This window comes from Lissotriton vulgaris, chromosome 2_1, assembly GCF_964263255.1.
Source record: "Lissotriton vulgaris chromosome 2_1, aLisVul1.2, whole genome shotgun sequence".
NCBI classification, from domain to species: Eukaryota; Metazoa; Chordata; class Amphibia; order Caudata; family Salamandridae; genus Lissotriton; species Lissotriton vulgaris.
The window spans coordinates 1,514,854,624-1,514,876,377 of NC_141687.1; the positions used below are offsets into that span (position 1 = coordinate 1,514,854,624).

At 47.6% G+C, this 21,754-nt stretch overlaps 1 protein-coding gene across 3 annotated transcripts in view; it reads left to right on the plus strand.

Annotated features, from left to right (window-relative positions):
* The window catches only part of TTC12 (tetratricopeptide repeat domain 12), a 377,867-nt gene that overhangs the window by 303,579 nt on the left and 52,534 nt on the right, over positions 1-21,754 (plus strand). For all 3 annotated transcript variants that reach the window (XM_086957373.1, XM_086957375.1, XM_086957374.1), the window contains 2 exons: positions 3,723-3,791; positions 5,340-5,441. In XM_086957373.1, the coding sequence (XP_086813499.1) occupies positions 3,723-3,791; positions 5,340-5,441 (171 nt within the window). The remainder of the gene's footprint in view (positions 1-3,722; positions 3,792-5,339; positions 5,442-21,754) is intronic.

Genomic DNA, 21,754 nt, shown 5'->3' on the forward strand with positions numbered 1-21,754 from the left:
GTATTCAGATGTTCACCATCATGCACCAAACAAAATATGCTAATCAATTTAGATTTCAGTCTTGGAAGTGATACCTGGCTGGCTTCTCTCTCTCTCTCTCTCTCTCTCTCTCTCTCTCTCTCTCTCTCTCTCTCTCTCTCTCTCTCTCTCGTATCTGTGGTTCCCTTGGGGAATGTAGCAATTTCCTGTGGCATCTAGCATTATATTATAATGTATAAAACTTTAATTTATACATAGCTAGAATTCCCCTCAAGTGTTCTTATAGCTCGCCGGGTTGCTTAATATATACAAGAGGGACATGCAACATGCGAAGGGAAAGTATGTCCCTACAGGTATTATGAACAGCGACAAAATAGTCTTTTTCATAGAGGCCGTGTTGTGGGTGAAGGCCTTTTTTTTTTTTTTACACCTTCAGCTATCAAAATGCTAAAAACTTGATTCAAACTTTAAATATTTTTTAATGAAAATCTTATTCTTTGATGGTGGATGTAGTTGTCTGATAGCTACATTTGAAATGTAACTTTTAAAACCATACTATGTGCAATGTAGATCCTGGTATAATAATTAATTCAGCTCTAATAGAAATCCATTCGGACAGTGATTAAATCTTGATGATTCATGAAAACCTCCTCTTTGTAGTAAATCAGTGGAACCTCTTCCTAGAGCAGAAGCCAGGCGAGGGTTAATGGCTGATCACTTATCTGTGTATGTCCACTTGTGAGTGGACAGGAGCAGGTGGGAAAACCAAGGGCTCTGGACGTGGCCTTGCTTATAGCCCCCTCCCCGGAATACCACAAGGAAGACTGAAATCATTTGAGTATTACGAAAAGCTTTTTTGAGGAATGCCTCTTTTTAACCTAAAAAGATGGTGTTTTATTATTATCGTAGTGCTATCCTCTCCTAACTTAATAAATCACTTCCTTTCTTACAAAGGGCATGCCGACTTCTCGTTTTCCGAGTGCTCAGCAAGTGTCCAAAAAGCTTTCCATTATTACATTTAATGCATTGATGCATTGCTTCCCAATTTTCTTTTTACTTTGTTTTTGTATTTCATAACTATGAATGTGAACTGAAGTTATCAGCCCTTGTTCCAGATTACACATCCAGGTGGAATACTGACTTATAACTCGCTTTTGTTTCAAGTGATTGCTCTGCATTTGATAAGTTAAGAGCATCTGACAGCAGACACGAAATGCCGAATAAATATTGGCAGCTAGGGAACCATGTCACTGCACCACTCAAAGTAATCACAAGTTTGATGTGCAAAATGTGTTGCCCACCTCAAGTGACCCGCTACCAGTCGGTCACATTTGGAAAATTATATAACAAGTAACTGAAAGGCAACCAGAGTTTTTCAATTATTAACAGCTAACAATTTGCTGGAATATGAAGAGAGCAGGCAGATGAGTTGGTTTTGAAAGTCTTGCTCTCTTTAATTCCTTTCTTCTTCAAACAGAAAAATGCATGCAGCCAATGCGCTTCACCTAAGCATTGGCTTCTTCAGGGCAGTGTTTATACGTTCAATTCTGTTACATGTTGAGTAAGTAAATGTGTCCGGCTGTAACAGTGACCATCGGTGACATTCTAATGCTTCTTTATATTTGTTAACCCCTCCCATGCTCGTGACGGAACCGTTCCGTCATGAGCCTCGGGTGGGCTGTGCTGGTGATGGAACGGTTCCGTCACGGCCCTCTTGCCGCGCCTGCGCGGCGCGAATTCTGCTCCTGCACTAACGTTTTTTAGCGGGCGGGGCCGTGACGGAACCGTTCCGTCACAAGCACAGCTCACCCGCGTGCCATGACGGAGCGGTTCCGTCATGAGCACGGGACCGCCGCGCGGCCCCCCACCCCCTTAGCACTGCGGCGGAATAGCCGCCGCAGTGAAGCGGTTAAAACACTGAAGTCCTAGCGTTAACTTCTGGTTAGAATCCAAGGGTATATGACTTGCTCACAAATCCTTAGTACTTAAAAAATGAAATGCTGTGTTCGCCATGGATGGTGTTTGTAAAAACCGGCGCGTACAACCTCACCGTGAAATTCTCTTGTGATAAATCTGAGGCTAAATAATGATTGAGACTGACCATCAGTGCATGTGAGTCAGTTTGCCTAGAGCAGTATTGCCATTAGATAGTTGCAAGATCACCAAAACCATCTAAAAGCATCATCTCTGTGATCGACTCAGATAATTATCCACTGAATTACCACTAAATCTTGCCATTACAATTGAGTCCAATTTACCTACGTTTTCATATACCCTGATACACTTTGTCATGAAAACTCAAAATCTTGTTATACATTTCATACCAGGTTAAACATAACTGTTGATAACAATTCACACATGCTACATGTCCTAGTGAAATGTTACTGGCTTCAGATGACAACTGGTAAATGCTAAATTTCTGATTTTATTGTGTATCATACATATGATTTTGATGTTCTTCGACACATGGCAAATTGATACTCCTGTGTTACCAAGTTTCTCTATATTATTCTGTTAGAATGGTTGAAAAGATGCACAAGTGGTGGATTTCAGTGTACGAAAATCTAAATCGAATATTGTGCCTCATTCCGAGGAGGAGAACTCAATAGAATTCTTATTTGCTGCACCCGGAAATTATCCTACCCGAATTATCAATATTTACTGTCCGTGGTGACTACCACACCCGATCCCACCATACTCCGAATTGATGCCTAAATATCTTGTAGTATCATGGGCTTCATCATACAGAGGATAACACAAAAAGGCCAATTTTCTAGTCAAGGCAAAGGAAGATAAGCCTACATTGCCAAATACTGTAGTTTTTCACTTGGTGATATGGAAAAATTTGTGAATATATTTTTCAGCAGAAAACTCTAAACCAGGCAGCAATGATTTAAAAACATTAAATGTTACAGAACCTAATTGCCAAAATTCATCAAAGAGAGATGGTACAACATTGCAAATAGCAATGCCTGTTCAAACTTCCCACTTGTCAATGACTGTCTTGTAAAAGTGCCAGGCAGCATCTTTTTTTTTCGTTATACCTTCACCATGCATTTCTTGTTAAAATGTGTTGCAAGAAATGATGCTTGGTTTTGGGCGATCTATGTTACAGCATTTTCTTGTCTTAACTCTGTGCTGTTGTGTTCCTCAGACCCATATCTTGTTGTCAGCATTCTTGTGGGAGACTTTTTGATGATAAATCTGAGGGAAGAATCATCCAATCAAGATTCATATTATATCCCACTGATAATCGTTTTCTGATGCACACTCGATCTTCCCGCTTGTTCCTCATTACAGTCTTGCTTCTCCTCATATAAAGCAATATTGCAATTGTTCTCAAATTTGGCCCCACCTATTTGTCATGGGGCTTGTGGAGCTAGAAAATTAGCTTTAGCTACCGTCACCCCACTTTGAATGTAAAATCCGCAAACAATTACCTAACAGGTCAATGGCTAGCATTGTTTATCAAAGTATGGGTGAAATGCTGAAATCTTTTCTGGATCCACTCTAATGCCGGTGGGTACTTCGATAGCAGGAATCTGCAGAAGAATAAAGTAAAATATGTGAAAAAAAGGCTACTCAAGGGGATCATGTTGTTCAACTCGCCGGTTGTGCTGCTTGTCATTCTAAGCTTATTAAACCACAGTGATAAGTGTGACAGATTTAAATATGAAATCTAGTTTCAGAACATTTCTTTAAGGGAATTTGAGTTGCTACCAATACAGATGTTTATTTTTTAGGGATGTGCCTTGGATGTTACCAGCAGATGCCTTGCCCTGCTAAATAGTAAGAATGGAAGCATCCTAACAGTAAGTAAAACGATAACTGATCAATCCTAAATTCATAGTTGTGTGTGTGTATGCTGACAGTCCATTGGTGAGATGACCTCAACTGTGATTGAATGATTAAGCTGCTTGATATTGCTTTTCCTCTATTTGGCCTTTTGCTTCAGTCATTCATTCAGTGGGCCACTTGTTCTGAAATGATGGTGAAGATACACTTGTAGTACTTCAAAGTGATAATCATGTGAAAGAGAATTCCAGTTTAACAGCCATCTTTTTATTACTCAATCACTTGATATGACGGCATTGAATGGCACTTATCCCATGTGTGTCGATCCTAATTCGCTCCATCCCGGGCATTGCCTCTGTTGTTTTTGTGTACAGTGCCATCTATTTATGTTTGTATGTCTGTGAGTTTTCGAGCTGAAACTTAATTGGAAAGCAGTGTAGTAAAAAAAAGATTTGGAAGGATTAGAACATTAAAGAATTTTAGGTGTCACCCTAAGCTTTTTTGAGCTCTTCAGTTTATTACTATAGTCACAACTATAGATCTGTATTACGGTAGAGGTCTGCTGTTAAGTCACACATTTTCTTGCTTTCCCCATAGAATCCTACTGACTATTGTTGTTGTATTGTCCAGTTTGGATTATGCCAGGAGCTTGTGCCTTTGACTCACAACCACTTTTGCAGGGACTACGGTTATTGGCAAAGATCCTCTGCCTGCCCAACCTCTGATGTCATCAGTCTGTATCAATTAAATCCTACTTGGTCATTTTTACTGACATTATACAGATATGGATTGAAGTAAAAACAATGGTACATGCTATGTCTAAGGTCCTGTGTGCTTTCAGACCAATATAGATTTCACATTTTCATTCTGAAATCCTATATACTGTTCTTTTTGGTACTCTCCTACACAAATTGAAGGCCCACGAGGAGATTGTAATTTTCTGTGCATCCTTTTAAGTAACAGAATTCCTTCTAAAACATTTGTGTGATATCTACCTTTCAAAAGTCACCAAATGGAACCTTTCTTAGTCACGTATTTCACATAGTTTTAGTGCCAAGTTTTTCTCACCATACAAAGTAAAAAATATGATACTTTTAATCCTAGGGAAAAGGCAATCCCTTGCTCTTCTTAATTAAATAAGTACAACCCAGAATTGGCTTACAAGGGGAAGGGTCTCGGCAAAACGTTGATGCAGTAACATTGATTATGATCTTTGTCTTTCAACTGCCTATTTATGAAAAACAACAAATCTGTGTTCCTCTCTAGACTGCCTTATAAGGAACCCTGTTCAGGCTTCTCCTAGTTTGCTTGCTGTCCGGTCTTGGGTATTAGTGTTCGTGAATATTGTTATAATTTATTCGTTGACCTAATGCAAGTGGGGTCTTTGGTTCCTGTATTTTATTAATGTGCAAGTAGAATTGCTTATATAATTATAGATAGGTAACAGTGAATTACGGGGATCATTTTTACCAAGGGGTTCTGAGTGAAATCAAATAGACAACAAGAACGAACATTTTCTTGCTCGTGTTGAAGCTTGTGCTTTGTTGCTTTTATTTTTCTTGAAGAAAACTGTTGGTGTGCTCAGCCGATTTCTAGTACATTGCCCCCTGGCGGTCGACGAAGCAGTGAAAGGAGGTGCTGTGAAGAAACTCATACATTTCTTGAAGGTAATTTTCTTCTTGAGAAATGATTGCTATGCCTCGGGCCAACAAAGTTAATGAGATGTAGAAGCATTGCAAGTTTGGAGTGCAGGCTTCGATAAACTTTTGAGGTGAAGAAATAATCAAATAAACTTTTTGCACACACTGCCTAAACAACTGAACTGTATATAAATTATAACCTGCATAATAAAATACTTTGAAGATTGAAAACAAGGGAGACTTGACCCAATCCAGGATATCTAGCTTAACAGGAGATTAGATGCAGCTCACATTCAGCCCATTCTGTGTATATGATGTTCCAGAAGTTCAAGTTCAACATGCACAATTGTGTTCTGTTTACTAGAACAGCAAGTGAAAATACACTCAAACCGCATAGGGTATCTTGTGTTCTGGTTTAATAAATTCAGCTCACACTTACCCTGCACCAGGTTATCTTGTATACCTTATCAGCAAATGTAAATCGAATTAATTAAATCTGCACTGGGTACAATGTATACCAGAGATGCACACTCAACCTATATACCATGTTTTTTTACCAGAACAGAAAATACAACTCGCACTCAGTCACACCAAAGTGCAACTCGAGCGCGCACACACACCAAGTTTTCGTGTGTACTTGATCAAATGAGGACGCTCACTCTCAGAACCTACAGTAAAGGTCCCAGTACACCACTGCTCTTTTAACCCTTGCTAAATAGTACATCTGAATAGCAATAAATCGTTGTACAAACGCTAGACAGAGTGCCCGTCCTCTCTAGTACATGATCCTCACACCCGAATCGCTTTGTCATACCCTAGATATTACTGTCACTATACTCTCAATTATACCGAAATGTCTACGGTCGCACCATGGTAATGTTAGATGTCTCAAAACACAGCTCGTCATGCCTTCAGACTGCTCCTCTTCCACTCATTGTGACAGGCTTCTCCCATTTCCCAGGGCTGTCGTTTTTTTAGGAACTCTTGTAGCTACAGTAGGGCAGGTCACAATCATGTGCCAGTTAACATGCATTTCTGCCCCCCTGCGTAGATGCAAATCATTGGTTTCCAAAGATTTGCTTTGAGTCTAAAATCAGTCATTTAGTGATGCATGGACAAAGAGTCACATACGTCAAGTGTGGTCAGCCTCAGATCGATGAACCAAAATAGAAATAACTGTATAAGTCTAATGCCCACATTTTCTCACAAGGACCGCAATAAGATATTCACAGGTTTTCAGGTTTGCAAATTATGTCAAGGCGTATTTACAATAACATATCTGCAATAATCATATATGCACCGTTGTGTAAGGTTGTGCAGACACCTCATTGAAGAGTGAATAACGTATTCTGGTGAGTATATGCAGCAGTGTAATAAGGTGTGACCTAAAGGCTGATTATAATTTTGATTCAAGGTGTCCAGAAGGGTGGGACCTGAAGGACTCCTTCCAATTAGTAATCAGTAATTCAGTTCTGTCAGTTAATTCTCGACTTTTCGACACTATGACAGATAATCATTGGCAAAGCCAATAGGTCTCGCCTATGTGGGAGCTATTGGCTTTGGCAATTTGTTTTAGCCATGTTTACCCCAGCAGGCTGATGTTCTGCAGGACTAAAACTTAGTGGAGTGGAGTGACATAGAGTGGAGTGGATGTGGTGGAGTGGATTGAAGTAGAGTGTAGTGGAGTGCCATGAAGTGGCACTGAGTGGGGTGTTGTTGAGTGGACTATCATAGAGTGCTGTACAGTGGAGCAGCATAAAGTGTTGTAGAGTAGTGTGGCGTAAAGTGGAGTGGAGTGTTGTAGAGTGGAGTAAAGTGGTGTGGAGTGGTGTTGTAAAGTGGAGTGGCGTAGAGTGGAATAAAGTGGCATTGTGTGGAGTGATTCATGTGAAGTGCCGGGTTTACGGTGTGTTCATGTGTCTGTGTTTGTAAGTGTGTGTGTGTGTGTGTGTGTGTGTGTGCGTGTGTGCATGCCTGTCTCCCAAATTCTTTCAGCTAGCTAGCAAAATGAAACCATCCCACTGACCATTGAAGACAACAGCAGAGTGATGAAGACGCCACCATGATTTCTAGCTTTATTTCCGATACAATAGATATTGAAGAAACAGCGCATGTGCGCTGCCACAGATGAGACGTAAAATTGGTAGTGGGTCTCTTAAGGACTTTGCACGTCAGACTACTGCCTATATAAAAAGGAAGTGTGGGAAGGTAAAACATGCTACAAGTTAGAGGGAAGGTCCTATATGTGAGAACATAGAAAAGGTGACAAGGTTGTGGTAAATAAATTGTGCTCATGGAAGGAAAGTATCCATCAGAAAATGCATAAAGTCTATAGTATGAGACCCTACCCATGTTTATACAGGCGTCCATTTGGGCTGACCCGGGGCCGGCACCAGACTGTGACTGGACGAACACCATGTGGGGCGTCCGTGCATTGTATATGTGCATGTCCACTATAAGTAGTCATGAGAGTGACAGTAAAAGGAAAAGCAGAGCACCAATTCCAAAAGTTCGGTGAAACCTGTATTGTCTGTGGAGTGTAGATCGACCATTGTCGTCACTCCGAGGAGTGTCTTATCTCTGTGTGCGTCCCAACTACTTAGTTGGGGGGAGGAGTCCCGACATCAAGCCCTGGAAGGGGTACTTGGAGGGGAAAGCCCAAGTTTTCCATCAGTTGGTGTATGTGGGAGGGGGAAGCAGGGGCAAGGACCCAACTACATTAATATATGATGGAATTGTTAATCGTCGGAAGAAGGCCTCCAACGATTGTCCTGCAGCATATCAAGAAGCATCAGTTGTGGATATCTGGTTTTGGGGAGATCGCTCGTCTATCCTTGCAAACAGACTGCCAAGGTATGCATCCCACGCACCCAACAGAGGCACCGCTTCATGCTGCAGTGGGAGTGAGTGCCACGCGGTCGTCTCAGCGGAGGACCATTTAGGAAGATCTTTCAGCCAGAGTGATAGTGAAGGTGCCACCGCAGACTTCCACACCATTGCTTTGCAGTGCTTTCAGGAGGATGAATGCCAATCAGTGAACCTATTAACATATGTATTCTTGCAGGTACGAGCCATCAAACCCAGGAGGCAGTGTAGAAGGGTCTAACTGTAAGGATCGGCATGTGATGTCAGACAGTGTCTGGGTGCTTCCCTCCAGTAACGCTCAAACTCCAGGCACAACCAGACCATGTGGTAAAAATCTGTCTCTAAACAGGGGCATTGGGGCTTTTTGGAGTTATTCCGGGAAGATGTGGAGGAGTCGTCGTACAGGGGTAAGATATATCTAATCCACATAGTTGAACAGGGTGTATTTCAGTCCGAAATTCCTGGAGACATCCCAGATCTCTTGCAACACACAGGACAATTCCCTGTCTGTAAGGGGGTGTCCAGTAGACTGAGCCCACTCATTCCTCAAGCCATGAAGGTTTCGGTTACGTGGTTCCAGCAACCCATTGTATAATAACGTTACCGCATGCTTGCCTGTACCGTGTTCCAGTAACAGTTATAACGCTGGAGAAGAGATGGGTTCGGTACAGCATATCAACTTACTTCAAAATCTCCGGGCCCATGCGTAAAAGAACTCCCCGCAGATAAGGACAGCACAGGGTGTAAAAGGCTTTTCAATGTCCAGGGATAACGCCACACATAGAATTGACTCAGATGTATGTTCTTCCACAATCCGGATCAAGCATCAGAGGTTGAGGAATGTGTTTCTTCCGTGGATAAAGCTATTCTGGTCATGCTGGAGCAATGCAACAGCAATAGCTGATTCGAATTACATTCCTAAGGATCTTACAGTGCGTGTTGAGTACGGAAAGCGGTGGGTAGGAATATACCTCTAATGGGTCTCTATCCGGCTTGAGAAAGACCAGAATCAATGCCTCTCATGGACGCAGGATTGGAGCCCCTGTCTTTGGCAGGTTGGAACTGTTGAAGCAGCTTCGTGGCAAGTGTTGACCTATATGAAGAATTAAATTCAACAGGGTGCCCATCAGTCCTCTGGGTTCTATTTTGCACCATCTAGTCAAATGCCAGGCTAACCTATGCAATTGTTAAAGGCTCTTCCAGGGTGTGGCATTGTAGGGGCTTTAGGCTGGAGATCGGTAAACTATCAAGGTAAGCCGGCAGTTGAGCTCCCCAGCCCTATCGTCCTCCCGATAAAGGGAGCTATACCAATCAAAAAATGTGCATTGATGTCCGGTTGCACAGTGAGTATATCGCTCCTTGGAGACCTAGTTGCTGTTAGTTGAGGTGCGGCTGCTTCTGGTTGCAACAGACACACCAGTATCCACCCGCTTTGTCGACCTCTGCATGCTGTCTGGCTACATATTAAGCATAGTCTAGCTTTCAGTGTCTGACTACTAATGCCCGAGAGGAGTAAGTTTGTATATCCAACCTGTTGCTCTCCTGCCAGAATCTCTGCCGCATGTATGGTAGCTTCTTTGTGAATAATTATTAGATAAACTCACAGAAAATATGCTTCACCACACACTAGTATATGGAGGAAGGAAGAGCCTCTTTTAGGACAAGAATTCTCACTCACCCTAGGATGACCTGCTTCTTCATTGGGTTCTGTCCTCACATCAAGGCCGCAAGGTTATTGGTGTGGGCTACAACTCTCCTGGGTTTGAAGTGGAGCTGAGGTGTTTCCGAGGGATGAAACTGGGGTAGTGGTAGGCAGAGTGCAATTAGACAAAGGAAAGTGAAATAAAATGATCTACGGGGGACAATAACTATTTATTCAGCCATCCCTAGGGACAAGGCTAAAAGGAAAGAGGACTAGGGGTTAACCACAAATATACCCCTACAGAAGGTCAACATGTTTCTGCCCTTCTATGACCCCACTCGGGGTTCAGAGGTATTCTTCAGGACCATTAAGTTAGGCACTTCACACATAAAATTATGTAAATAGTATATAATGTAATATACTGGCCACCGAAGTTCAGTGACTGGTCAAGCTCAAACAATGGCCCAACTAAGTGGGAGGAGGTCCACCGTCTATCTAAGTAGTGTTCTGATGTAACCTCTCTCAAACCACACAGGTGACACCACTATTATGCACGGCTATAGCTATCCGGCGTGTCTCCTCAAGAGGGTGTCCCAGCGAGAGCTTCTTTGTTAATGCCCTTGGTAAAGCCAGCTTCATGTCGTATTCTTTCTTGATACAGAGACCCCCACATCACCACCTTGAAGGCATCAAACTCCACCGCTGTGTCAGTCGCTGTTCCCTTCTTGGACTCTTAGTACTGGAGAACATTTGTGCTCATGGTCTCACAGAACACATTATGCAGAAATGCTTGGGTATCTGACTGCCATGTGGGGATCGGAATCCGCCACCTGCCCCAGTGTACCGTACCATGAAGAGATTGTGGTCTGACAACGTACGACCCAAATATTCTGTAGAACAGTTAGCTGCAGTTTAATGTACATTAGCATGACATTAGCAAGCCAACTTCTCCAGTGCCCTCTTAAGACTGTTTTACCCTTTTTAGGTCGAGCTGACCTGCATTCAATGCGAAAACATTGATTGCTGTCAGCAAGACAACTATTGTTACCCGTATTTGGGAATGTGGACACGAGAGGTGCACGAGCGCAGATTTCACCTCGTGGGCGCGCACAACGCCGTGCCCCTCTCGTGCCTCATTCCCATGCGCAAACACAGCCACACTGACGCATGCGCACACACATTCCCACGCGCACTCACGCATCCCCTTCCTCCCCTCCCCACACACGCGGGGCTTACATACACACACAAACGCGCACACACACACACACACCCTCCCAACCCCACTCACCGGGCACACGCAGGGCTTCCATCATTGTTAGAGATGGCGGGGGGCTGTGCATAGCTGCGGGTGGATGGCGGGCGGCACGTCTCAAAGCAGAGCGTCGGTCTGACGTATTAGGCTCTCATCCAATTGTCACTCTGGGTTTGTTGCCTACGTCATTCCCGGCATGCCTTGCTCGTTTGTTATGGCTAGTTAAACTATTGGGTATGCGATTAGCACATGTGAGGGAAGTAACTTACAACCAAATCTATACTGCTTCAGTTTGCCATAAAATGCAAGCATTGTTGAGAGTACAGGCACAGTATTACTTGAGATTCAAAAGTCTAAACTGTCTTCCCAACAAACCTGAGAAGCGTTAGTTTTCATTCAAAGATAGAATTATTACCCATGACTGTTTCAAGTAAATCCTCTATTCACCCTGTGCTCCTTCACTTGAGACGTGTTTTGAGTCCAGAGGTTGCTGGATTGTTTTACAGCTTCGGAGCACTTTGATCTGAGTCAAAGTGAAGCTTGACAGGACCTTTTAAGATAACCTTCAGCCTGGGTGGAAAGTGATTTGCCCATGTTTGGACAGGGTGCTCAAGAAAGCGAGAATGAGAGAAAGCTCTGAGAAGCATTTAGAGCATGGAAGACAAGCAGCAGGCCTGGCTACAAGACCCTGGCTGACTTTCATCTCTGGCTGCCTCTCTTCAGATCGTATGTTCGCAGCGCCGTACACTCGATACATACTCGAGGATTCAGCACTTTACCTCGCCCACCCCCTGTCTCAAAACACGTGCGTGAAGCAGCACATGGGAGCCTCTATTGGCTAGTTACGGACTGTTATGTTACACTGTTAGTTAATTATTATATTTTATCTATTTTGTGTTTTTTTCAGCATAGCCTACGCGGAATCAGGCTCGGAGCACCGGTATGAGAGCGCTGGTTATGATTTGGTTCAATGAAGAAAGAAATTACATCAAGTGCCACTTGTGCCTTACGTTCGGTTCTGAGAGCCTTGGTGAAGGGTCGTTTTGAAAACGAGGGCAATGACATGGAGCGATAGCACTGGCATCTTGACTGGGACGGATACACAAGATAACTAGTGATGAGAGTCCGGGGTAGGCTGCAACGCAGGGAGTCGTACTGAATAACAGCACCACTTAGTACGATTTGTTTTTATTTAAATGAGTGACCCTTTCTTTCTGCTGTTTTTGTACTCCACACCTTGCGTCCTGTTTTCGGTTTTATATATCGGGGAGTCGGCCCAAAAGCATTGGACCGCTTTACATGCGCAACAGATTACATTAGACAGCAAACACATGGAGCCGGTAGCGTGCGACTGGATTAGGGGAGCCGGCGTGTAAAGCGGGAAGGTCGCAATGGGAGAAAAAAAAGAGAGCCGACAAGGTATAGTGAGGCGTTGAGAGTTAAGCTTGGTACTGAGGATATGGCCCCAAGGTGAGCAGATATGGCAAGGTGACACCAATTCAGGCAGAGACAGTAGGCATCGCACAATGTGGCATTTGGATCAGTCTTTCCGAACAGGCACACCACAAAGAGGAGGGATGGGTGGTCATGGAGCACAGGCATGATTTAAAGGATATGGAGGTCAAGAACATCAAAAGGGGGAGCAGCCAAGACACCCCCTCACTCACCCTCACACCCCCTCACCCTCACAACCTTCTCACCTTCACACACCCTCACTCACCCTCACACCCCCTCACCCTCACACACCCTCAAGCTCACACCCCCTCACCCCCCCTCACCCTCTCACCCTCACCCACCCTCACCAACCCCTTCGAGCACTGTTATTTTAACATTTGTGTTTCTCTCACTCTTCTAATGTCTGTACTGCCACCATTTACTTCGGACCCTCACCCTCCCACCCTCTCACCCTTACAAACCCTCACAACCTCACACTCCCTCACTCACACTCACACCCCCTCCCTCACACCCCCTCACCCTCACAACACCTCACCCCCTCACACACCCTCACTCACCCTCACAACCCTCTCACCCTCACACTTCCTCACACACCCTCCCCCTCACCCACCCTCACCCCCCCCCACCCTCACACACCCTCACCCTCACACCCCCTTACCCTCACATCACTTCACCCTCACATCCCCTCACCCTCACATCCCCTCACCCTCCCACACACCCTCACCCATCCTCACCCTCCCAGACTCATCCTCACCCACCCTCACTCACCCTCACCCCCCTCTCACCCTCACTCACCCTCACAACCTCACCCCCTCACCCTCACAACCCTCTAACCCTCATTCACCCTCATACCCTCACTCACCCTCACACACCCTCAGATGCCCTCACCCCCCTCACCCCCCCACCCTCACACTCCCTCACCCTCACATCCCCTCACCCTCACATCCCCTCACCCCCTCACCCTCACTATCACACACCCTCACTCCCTCACCCTCACCCCCCTCAACCTCACTCACCCTCACTCCCGCTCACCCTCACTCACCCTCACACCCTCACCCTCACCCACACCCACCCTCCCACACCCTCACCAACCTCACACACCCTCTACTCACACACCTTCACTCCCCCTCACCCCCTCTCACCCTCACACACCCTCACCCTCACACACCCTCACCCTCACACACCCTCACCCTCATGCCCCCTGACCCCCTCACACACCCTCACCCTCACAACCCCACACCCTCACCCTCGCACACCCTCAGCCTCACACCACCACACCCTCACAACACCACACCCTCACACCCCCACACCCTCACACCCCCTCACCCTCACACCCCCTCACCCCCTCACCCTCACACCCCCTCACACTCACACCCCCTCACACCCACACCCCCTCACCCTCACACACCCTCACCCAGTAAAGCATAGCATAACAAAACACAACAAAACATAGCATAGCATAACAAAACACAACACAGCATAGCATAACAAAACAAAGCTTAGCATAGCATACCATAACAAAACATAGCATAACAAAGCATAGCCTAGTATAACAAAACATAGCATAACAAAACATAGCATAGCAAAACATAGCATAGCATAATAAAACATAGCATACCATAACAAAGCATAGCATAGCAAAACACAACAAAACATAGCATAGCAGAGCAAAACACAACAAAACATAGCATAACAAAACAAAGCATAGGATAGCAAAACTAAACATAGCATAACAAAACAAAGCATAGGATAGCAAAACAAAACATAGCATAGCATAACACAACACAACAACACATAGCATAACAAAACATAGCAAAACACAACAAAACGTAGCATAGCTTAACAAAACACAACAAAACATAGCATAGCAAAACAAAACATATAATAGCATAGCAAAACAAAACATATAATAGCATAGCAAAACATAGCATAGCATACCAAACCCAACAAAACATATGCGTCCTGTTTTCGGTTTTATATATCGTGGAGTCGGCCCGAAAGCATTGGACCGCTTTACATGCGCAACAGATTACATTAGACAGCAAACACATGGAGCCGGTAGCGTGCGACTGGATTAGGGGAGCCGGCGTGTAAAACGGGAAGGTCGCAATGGGAGAAAAAAAGAGAGCCGACAAGGTATAGTGAGGCGTTGAGAGTTAAGCTTGGTACTGAGGATATGGCCCCAAGGTGAGCAGATATGGCAAGGTGACACCAATTCAGGCAGAGACAGTAGGCATCGCACAATGTGGCATTTGGATCAGTCTTTCCGAACAGCCACACCACAAAGAGGAGGGATGGGTGGTCATGGAGCACAGGCATGATTTAAAGGATATGGAGGTCAAGAACATCAAAAGGGGGAGCAGCCAAGACACCCCCTCACTCACCCTCACCCTCACACCCCCTCACCCTCACAACCGTCTCACCTTCACACACCCTCACACCCCCTCACCCTCACACACCCTCAACCTCGCACCCCCTCACCCCCCTCACTCTCTCACCCTCACCCACCCTCACACACCCTCACCAACCCCTTCAAGCACTATTATTTTAACATTTGTGTTTCTCTCACTCTTATAATGTCTGTACTGTCACCATTTACTTCGGACCCTCACCCTCACACACCCTCTTACCCTTACAAACCCTCACAACCTCACACTCCCTCCCTCACACTCACACCCCCTCCCTCACACCCCCTCACCCTCACAACACCTCACCCCCTCATACACCCTCACTCACCCTCACAACCCTCTCACCCTCACACTTCCTCACACACCCTCACCCACCCTCACCCTCACACACCCCCACCCTCACACACCCTCACCCTCACACCCCCTTACCCTCACATCACTTCACCCTCACATCACTTCACCCTCACATCACCTCACCCTCACATCCCCTCACCCTCCCACACACCCTCACACACCCTCACCCTCCCAGACTCACCCCCACCCACCCTCACCCCCCTCTCACCCTCACTCACCCTCACAACCTCACCCCCTCACCCTCACAACCCTCTCACCCTCACTCACCCTCACACCCTCACACACCCACAGATGCCCTCACCCTCACACACCCTCACACACCCTCACCCCCCCACCCTCACACTCCCTCACCCTCACATCCCCTCACCCTCACATCCCCTCACCTTCACGTCCCCTCACCCTCACCCTCACATCCCCTCACCCTCACATCCCCTCACCCTCACCATCACACACCCTCACCCCCTCACCCTCACTCACCCTCACCCCCTCTCACCCTCACCCCCTCTCACCCTCATTCACCCTCACACCCTCACCCACACCCACCCTCCCACACCCACACTTACACACCCTCTACTCACACACCTTCACTCCCCCACACACCCTCACCCTCACCCTGACACACCTTCACCCTCATGCCCCTGACCCCCTCACACACCCTCACAACCCCACACCCTCAGCCTCGCACACCCTCACTCTCACACCACCACACCCTCACACACCCTCAGATGCCCTCACCCTCACACACCCTCACACACCCTCACCCCCCTACCCTCACACTCCCTCACCCTCACATCCCCTCACCCTCACAACCCCTCACCCTCACCATCACACACCCTCACCCCCTCACCCTCACTCACCCTCACCCCCTCTCACCCTCACCCCCTCTCACCCTCATTCACCCTCACACCCTCACCCTCACCCACACCCACCCTCCCACACCCACCCTTACACACCCTCTACTCACACACCTTCACTCCCCCTCACCCCTTCTCACCCTCACACACCCTCACCCTCACCCTCACCCCGACACACCTTCACCCTCATGCCCCTGACCCCCTCACACACCCTCACCCTCACAACCCCCACACCCTCAGCCTCGCACACCCTCACTCTCACACCACCACACCCTCACACCACCACACCCTCACACCCCCTTACCCTCACACACCCTCACCCTCACCCCTTCATCCTCACACCCCCTCACACTCACCCCCTCACCCTCACCCAGTAAAGCATAGCAAAACATAGCATAACAAAACACAACAAAACATAGCATAGCATAACAAAACACAACACAGCATAGCATAACAAAACAAAGCTTAGCATAGCATACCATAACAAAACATAGCATAACAAAGCATAGCCTAGTGTAACAAAACATAGCATAACAAAACATAGCATAGCAAAACATAGCATAGCATAATAAAACACAACAAAACATAGCATACCATAACAAAGCATAGCATAGCAAAACATAGCATAGCATAACAAAACACAACAAAACATAGCATAACAAAACAAAGCATAGGATAGCAAAACAAAACATAGCATAGCATAACACAACACAACAACACATAGCATAACAAAACATAGCAAAACACAACAAAACGTAGCATAGCTTAACAAAACACAACAAAACATAGCATAGCAAAACAAAACATATAATAGCATAGCAAAACAAAACATATAATAGCATAGCAAAACATAGCATAGCATAGCATATCAAAACATAGCATAGCATAACAAAACATAGCATAGCAAAACAAAGCATAGCATTAAAAAACACAACAAACATAGCATATCCTAACATAGCAGGCGTCAGACTGGATCTGGTGAATTTTTCTTCAGCAGTACTCCTGCGCATCGGTAGGTGGCGTCTGTCGACTTGGCGTTCATCGTTGGCGTTGTGATTGCCAGAAAAACGTTGCAGAATCTACTTAGACGCCACCCCTGTGCACTGATGTCAGTTCTTTTTGTTTCTGCGCCAGCCAGCGCAGATCCGGAGAGAGCAGTACCTCTAATTACTTTTTGACTGTCTTTTTAGGTCTCGCCTGTCGATGCGCATGCGCATCGAGCAAGGCGAGAGTATTGGGACTTATCCACTCTTTATCCACACTGCAAGGAATCGTGGCGATTCCTTGCAGTGCCCGTGACTTTTAAGCTCAATGCGCATGCGCATTGAGCTTAAAAGCGCGTGCACGTCCGTCTTTGTTTACCCGCTCCGCCCCCTCCCCTTCCCGCCGTGTCGCATTTCTCCTCCCCCCTCCCCTCTCTTCCCTCCGTCTTGTTTATTTTACCCGCTCCGCCCCCTCCCCTTCCCGCCGTGTCGCATTTCTCCTCCCCCCTCCCCTCTCTTCCCTCCGTCTTGTACTCACCCTCTCTCCCATCTCTCTCTCCCATCCTGGTATCTCTCTCTCACCCTTTCTCCCACCCTGCCGTCTCCCTCACCCCCCTACCATCTTCCCGTCTCTCTCACCCTCTCTCTCATCCTGCCGTCTCTCTCACCCTCTCTCCCAGCTCGTCAGCCAGGCTCCCTCTGACAGCCTCCCGCCTTCACTGCCATCTTCTCTTCCCCCCACCCCACCCCTGTATATAGTTTTAAACAAAATATTGTGTATTCCATAATTTTAGATTTTGTGCTGGCGGTATACATGATTGAATGTTATTTTAAAAAAGCAGAGTGGAGCAGCAGAGTTAATGGCAGGCAGCACGAGCATCTACTGAAAGAGCCCGCGTAGAAGATACCAGCGTTTGCAGACTGCTTGCTTGTCGATAACGCATGACTGACCATGCGAGCTGTCCATGCAAAGTTACTGCGTTACAAGGGGGCGGCTTTCCATTCAGCTCCTACTTAGGGCAAATTAAGAAAAAAAAATGTCTTTTTGTCTAATTTGCGCTCATAACTTTACCTCAGTGAACTTTGTCAAACTGGCAGGCGGCTAAGTGCATTTATATTTTGGCAGCTTTGGCTTGCCGTAGCAGAGTCTAAGACGCCGGCGGACATTTTTAATTGGGCAATTTCAATTCTAGCATATTACATTCAGGTCGGCCATATTTAGAGTAAGGAAAACGTAATTTTTTTCCAGTTCGAGGCATCGCTTGAGGTCATTGCTTGAAAGATTGTTTTGAGAAGGTGTGTTTTGGGTAGTGTGGTGCTTGTGAAGTTTGGTTGGTATAATAATTAGATTAATATACCGTGAAATTCCCTCACTCACCCTCAACCCCTCACCCTCACTCACCCTCAACCCCTCACCCTCACCCTCACTCACCCTCAACCCCTCACCCTCACCCTCACTCACCCTCACTCACCCTCACCCTCACTCACCCTCACCCTCACTCACCCTCAACCTCACTCACCCTCACCCTCACTCACCCTCAACCCCCCACTCACCCTCACCCTCACTCACCCTCAACCCCTCACCCTCACTCACCCTCAACCCCTCACCCTCACTCCCCCTCAACCCCTCCCCCTCAACCCCTCCCCCTCAACCCCTCGCCCTCACTCACCCTCACTCACTCACCCTCAACCCCTCACCCTCACCCCCTCAACCCCTCACCCCCTCACCCTCACTCGCCCTCACCCTCAACCCCTCACCCTCAACCCCTCACCCCCTCACCCTCAACCCCTCACCCTCAACCCCTCACCCTCACTCACCCTCAACCCCTCACCCTCACTCACTCACCCTCAACCCCTCACCCTCACTCACTCACCCTCACTCACCCTCAACCCCTCACCCTCAACCCCTCACCCTCAACCCCTCACCCTCACCCTCAACCCCTCACCCTCAACCCCTCACCCTCAACCCCTCACCCTCAACCCCTCACCCTCAACCCCTCACCCTCAACCCCTCAACCCCTCACTCACCCTCACTCACCCTCACTCTCACTCACTCTCACTCACTCTCACTCACCCTCACTCACCCTCACTCACCCTCACTCACCCTCACTCACCCTCACTCACCCTCAACCCCTCACTCACCCTCACTCATCCTCACTCACCCTCAACCCCTCACCCTCACCCTCACCCACCCTCAACCCCTCACCCTAACTCACACTCACCCTCACTCACCCTCACCCTCACTCACCCTCACTCTCACTCACCCTCAACCCCTCACTCACCCTCAACACCTCACTCACCCTCAACCCCTCACTCACCCTCACTCACCCTCACCCACCCTCACCCTCACTCACCCTCACTCACCCTCACTCACCCTCAACCCCTCACCCTCACACAGTGCAATAGGTCTCGGAGCATTTGAGTTAGAGCTTTTAGAACTGTTTATGGCTTTTTTTATTTGTAATTCTTTAGCATTGGCTACAGGAAACAAAAATGCTAAAGATTTACAAAAAAACCCATAAACAATTCTAAAAGCACTAACTCTAATGCTGCGAGACCTATTGCATTTCCAATGCTTGTTTGACTTTTGTCGACATCTTTTCGAGTCGCATCGGCGAACCGGCTTTAAGCATTGTGTCTCCTGCCCCAAGCTGATGTATGTGATGGACGCACATCTAGTGTGCCTCTGGTATCTGGAGGGCGACCACAACCCGAAGTCGTGCTCTGACTTTCGGGCCATGGTCCCTTGCAAGCGGGAGGTCGCAGGACTGGTCACCACCACTCCTCGTCAAAGTCTTTGTCTTCAGGTAAATCAAAGCACAAAATGAAGGTGCAGAAGCACCGTTGCTCTTAGCGTTCTCCCCGTCTGTCAGGCGACGCAACATGGGATGCGGGAGTACTCGCCAGTTGGGTCAACTCCGATCCTCCCCACCCTTCCTGGGACCCGGCCCAACTTTGTAGTTTTCACAAAGCCCTCCACTCCATCTTTGGGCAGCCTGACTCTGCTGGTGCGCCTTCGGGCCCCGTGGACTCCGCTGGGGGTTCTAGGCTTTCGATGCTGGTGGCTTCGGCCCTGGTGCCGCAGGGCCCCCAGAGATCCAGGCCTGGATCCAGATCAGCGCCGGTCAACCTTACACCACCTTCTCCAGCACTGAAATCCTTTGGAGACACCATTTCCCCTCCAACGCCTGTTGTGTCCCCAACTGACGTTGACCTCAGCCTCCCCCTTGACATGGACATGGAGTCGGACACTTCTCCAGACCTTGGCATGCTTACTCCCCCTACGATGGATACAGAGGAGGGTGCCTCTTACGCTGTGGTGTTGCTTAGGGCAGCTGAGGCCTTGAACGTTGAGCTTCTTACGGTGGCGGTCAGGACTAACCTCCTGACCGAGGTGCTGCAACCAGCAGTGGCCTCTTTGAAGCCCCTGCTGCCGTTCAATGAGGCAGTCACGGACATCCTTCTGGGCACTTGGTCCAAGCACAGCACAGGGGCTCTTGTGGAGAGAATGATTGCCCAACACCACCCCTGGCCCCAAGCGACCCAATTTTCCTCTCCCAACACCCTACCCACAAGAACTTGGTTGTCCAAGCCTCAACTTCCAAGGGCACATTTCCTACTGCTCCACCTGATAGGAAATCCAAGAAGCTGGCCTATTTTGGGAAGAAGATGTTTTCTTCCGCCAGCTTAGGACAGCGGTTGGTGAACACCCCATGTCTCTTGGGCCGTTAATTCTATTCTGTGTGGGACACGGTCACGCAGGTGCAGCCACAGTGCCTGCAGGAGGCCCGGGCTGGGCTCTCCCCTGCAGTTGCTGAAGGTAGAGATGCAGCGAAGTTCGCCATACGATGTGGACTGGATACCACCGACTCGCTAGGCAGGACGATTTCAACGTCAGTAGCCCAGAGATGCTACGTCTGGCTGAGGTCCACTGTTTTTTTTCGGGTGATGTCCAATCAACTCTTTTGGACAAGCCCTTTGATGGCCGTTGCTTGTTTGGCGACAAAGGGGCCAACGTACTCGAGCGTTAAGGATTCCAGGGCTACGGCCAGATCCTTGGGCCTCGCTACCACCTCTCGGCCCGAGCAGTCTGCTTTTCACACCTTTCGTTGTTATTGAAGGGGTGCCCCGCCACGTTCCACCCAGAGCCACAGGCCTGCACAAGCTGTCCAGCTTCTGCGTGGCTGGGGATGTGAGACTCAACGTTGTGAGTCTGGGCGCCAGCGGGCGGGCCAGTCCACCAGCGCCCTCTCTGCAGCAGCCTCCTAGTCCGACCTTTCAGGGCCACCAGTTGCCAGTGGGCAGCAGGATCCGCCATCAGCTCCCCCACTGCCAAACCATCCCGTCAGACAGTTGGGTTTGCAGATAGTCTGAAGGGGCTACTCCCTCCCCTTCGAGACTACCCCTCCATCCATGCCACCGATTCCCATCACATGTCTGAGGATCACTTGCCTCTTCTCTGTCAGGAAGTTACGTCTCTCTTGGCCAAGGGAGCCATCCAGCAAGTCCCTGTGCCAGAAGTAGGTT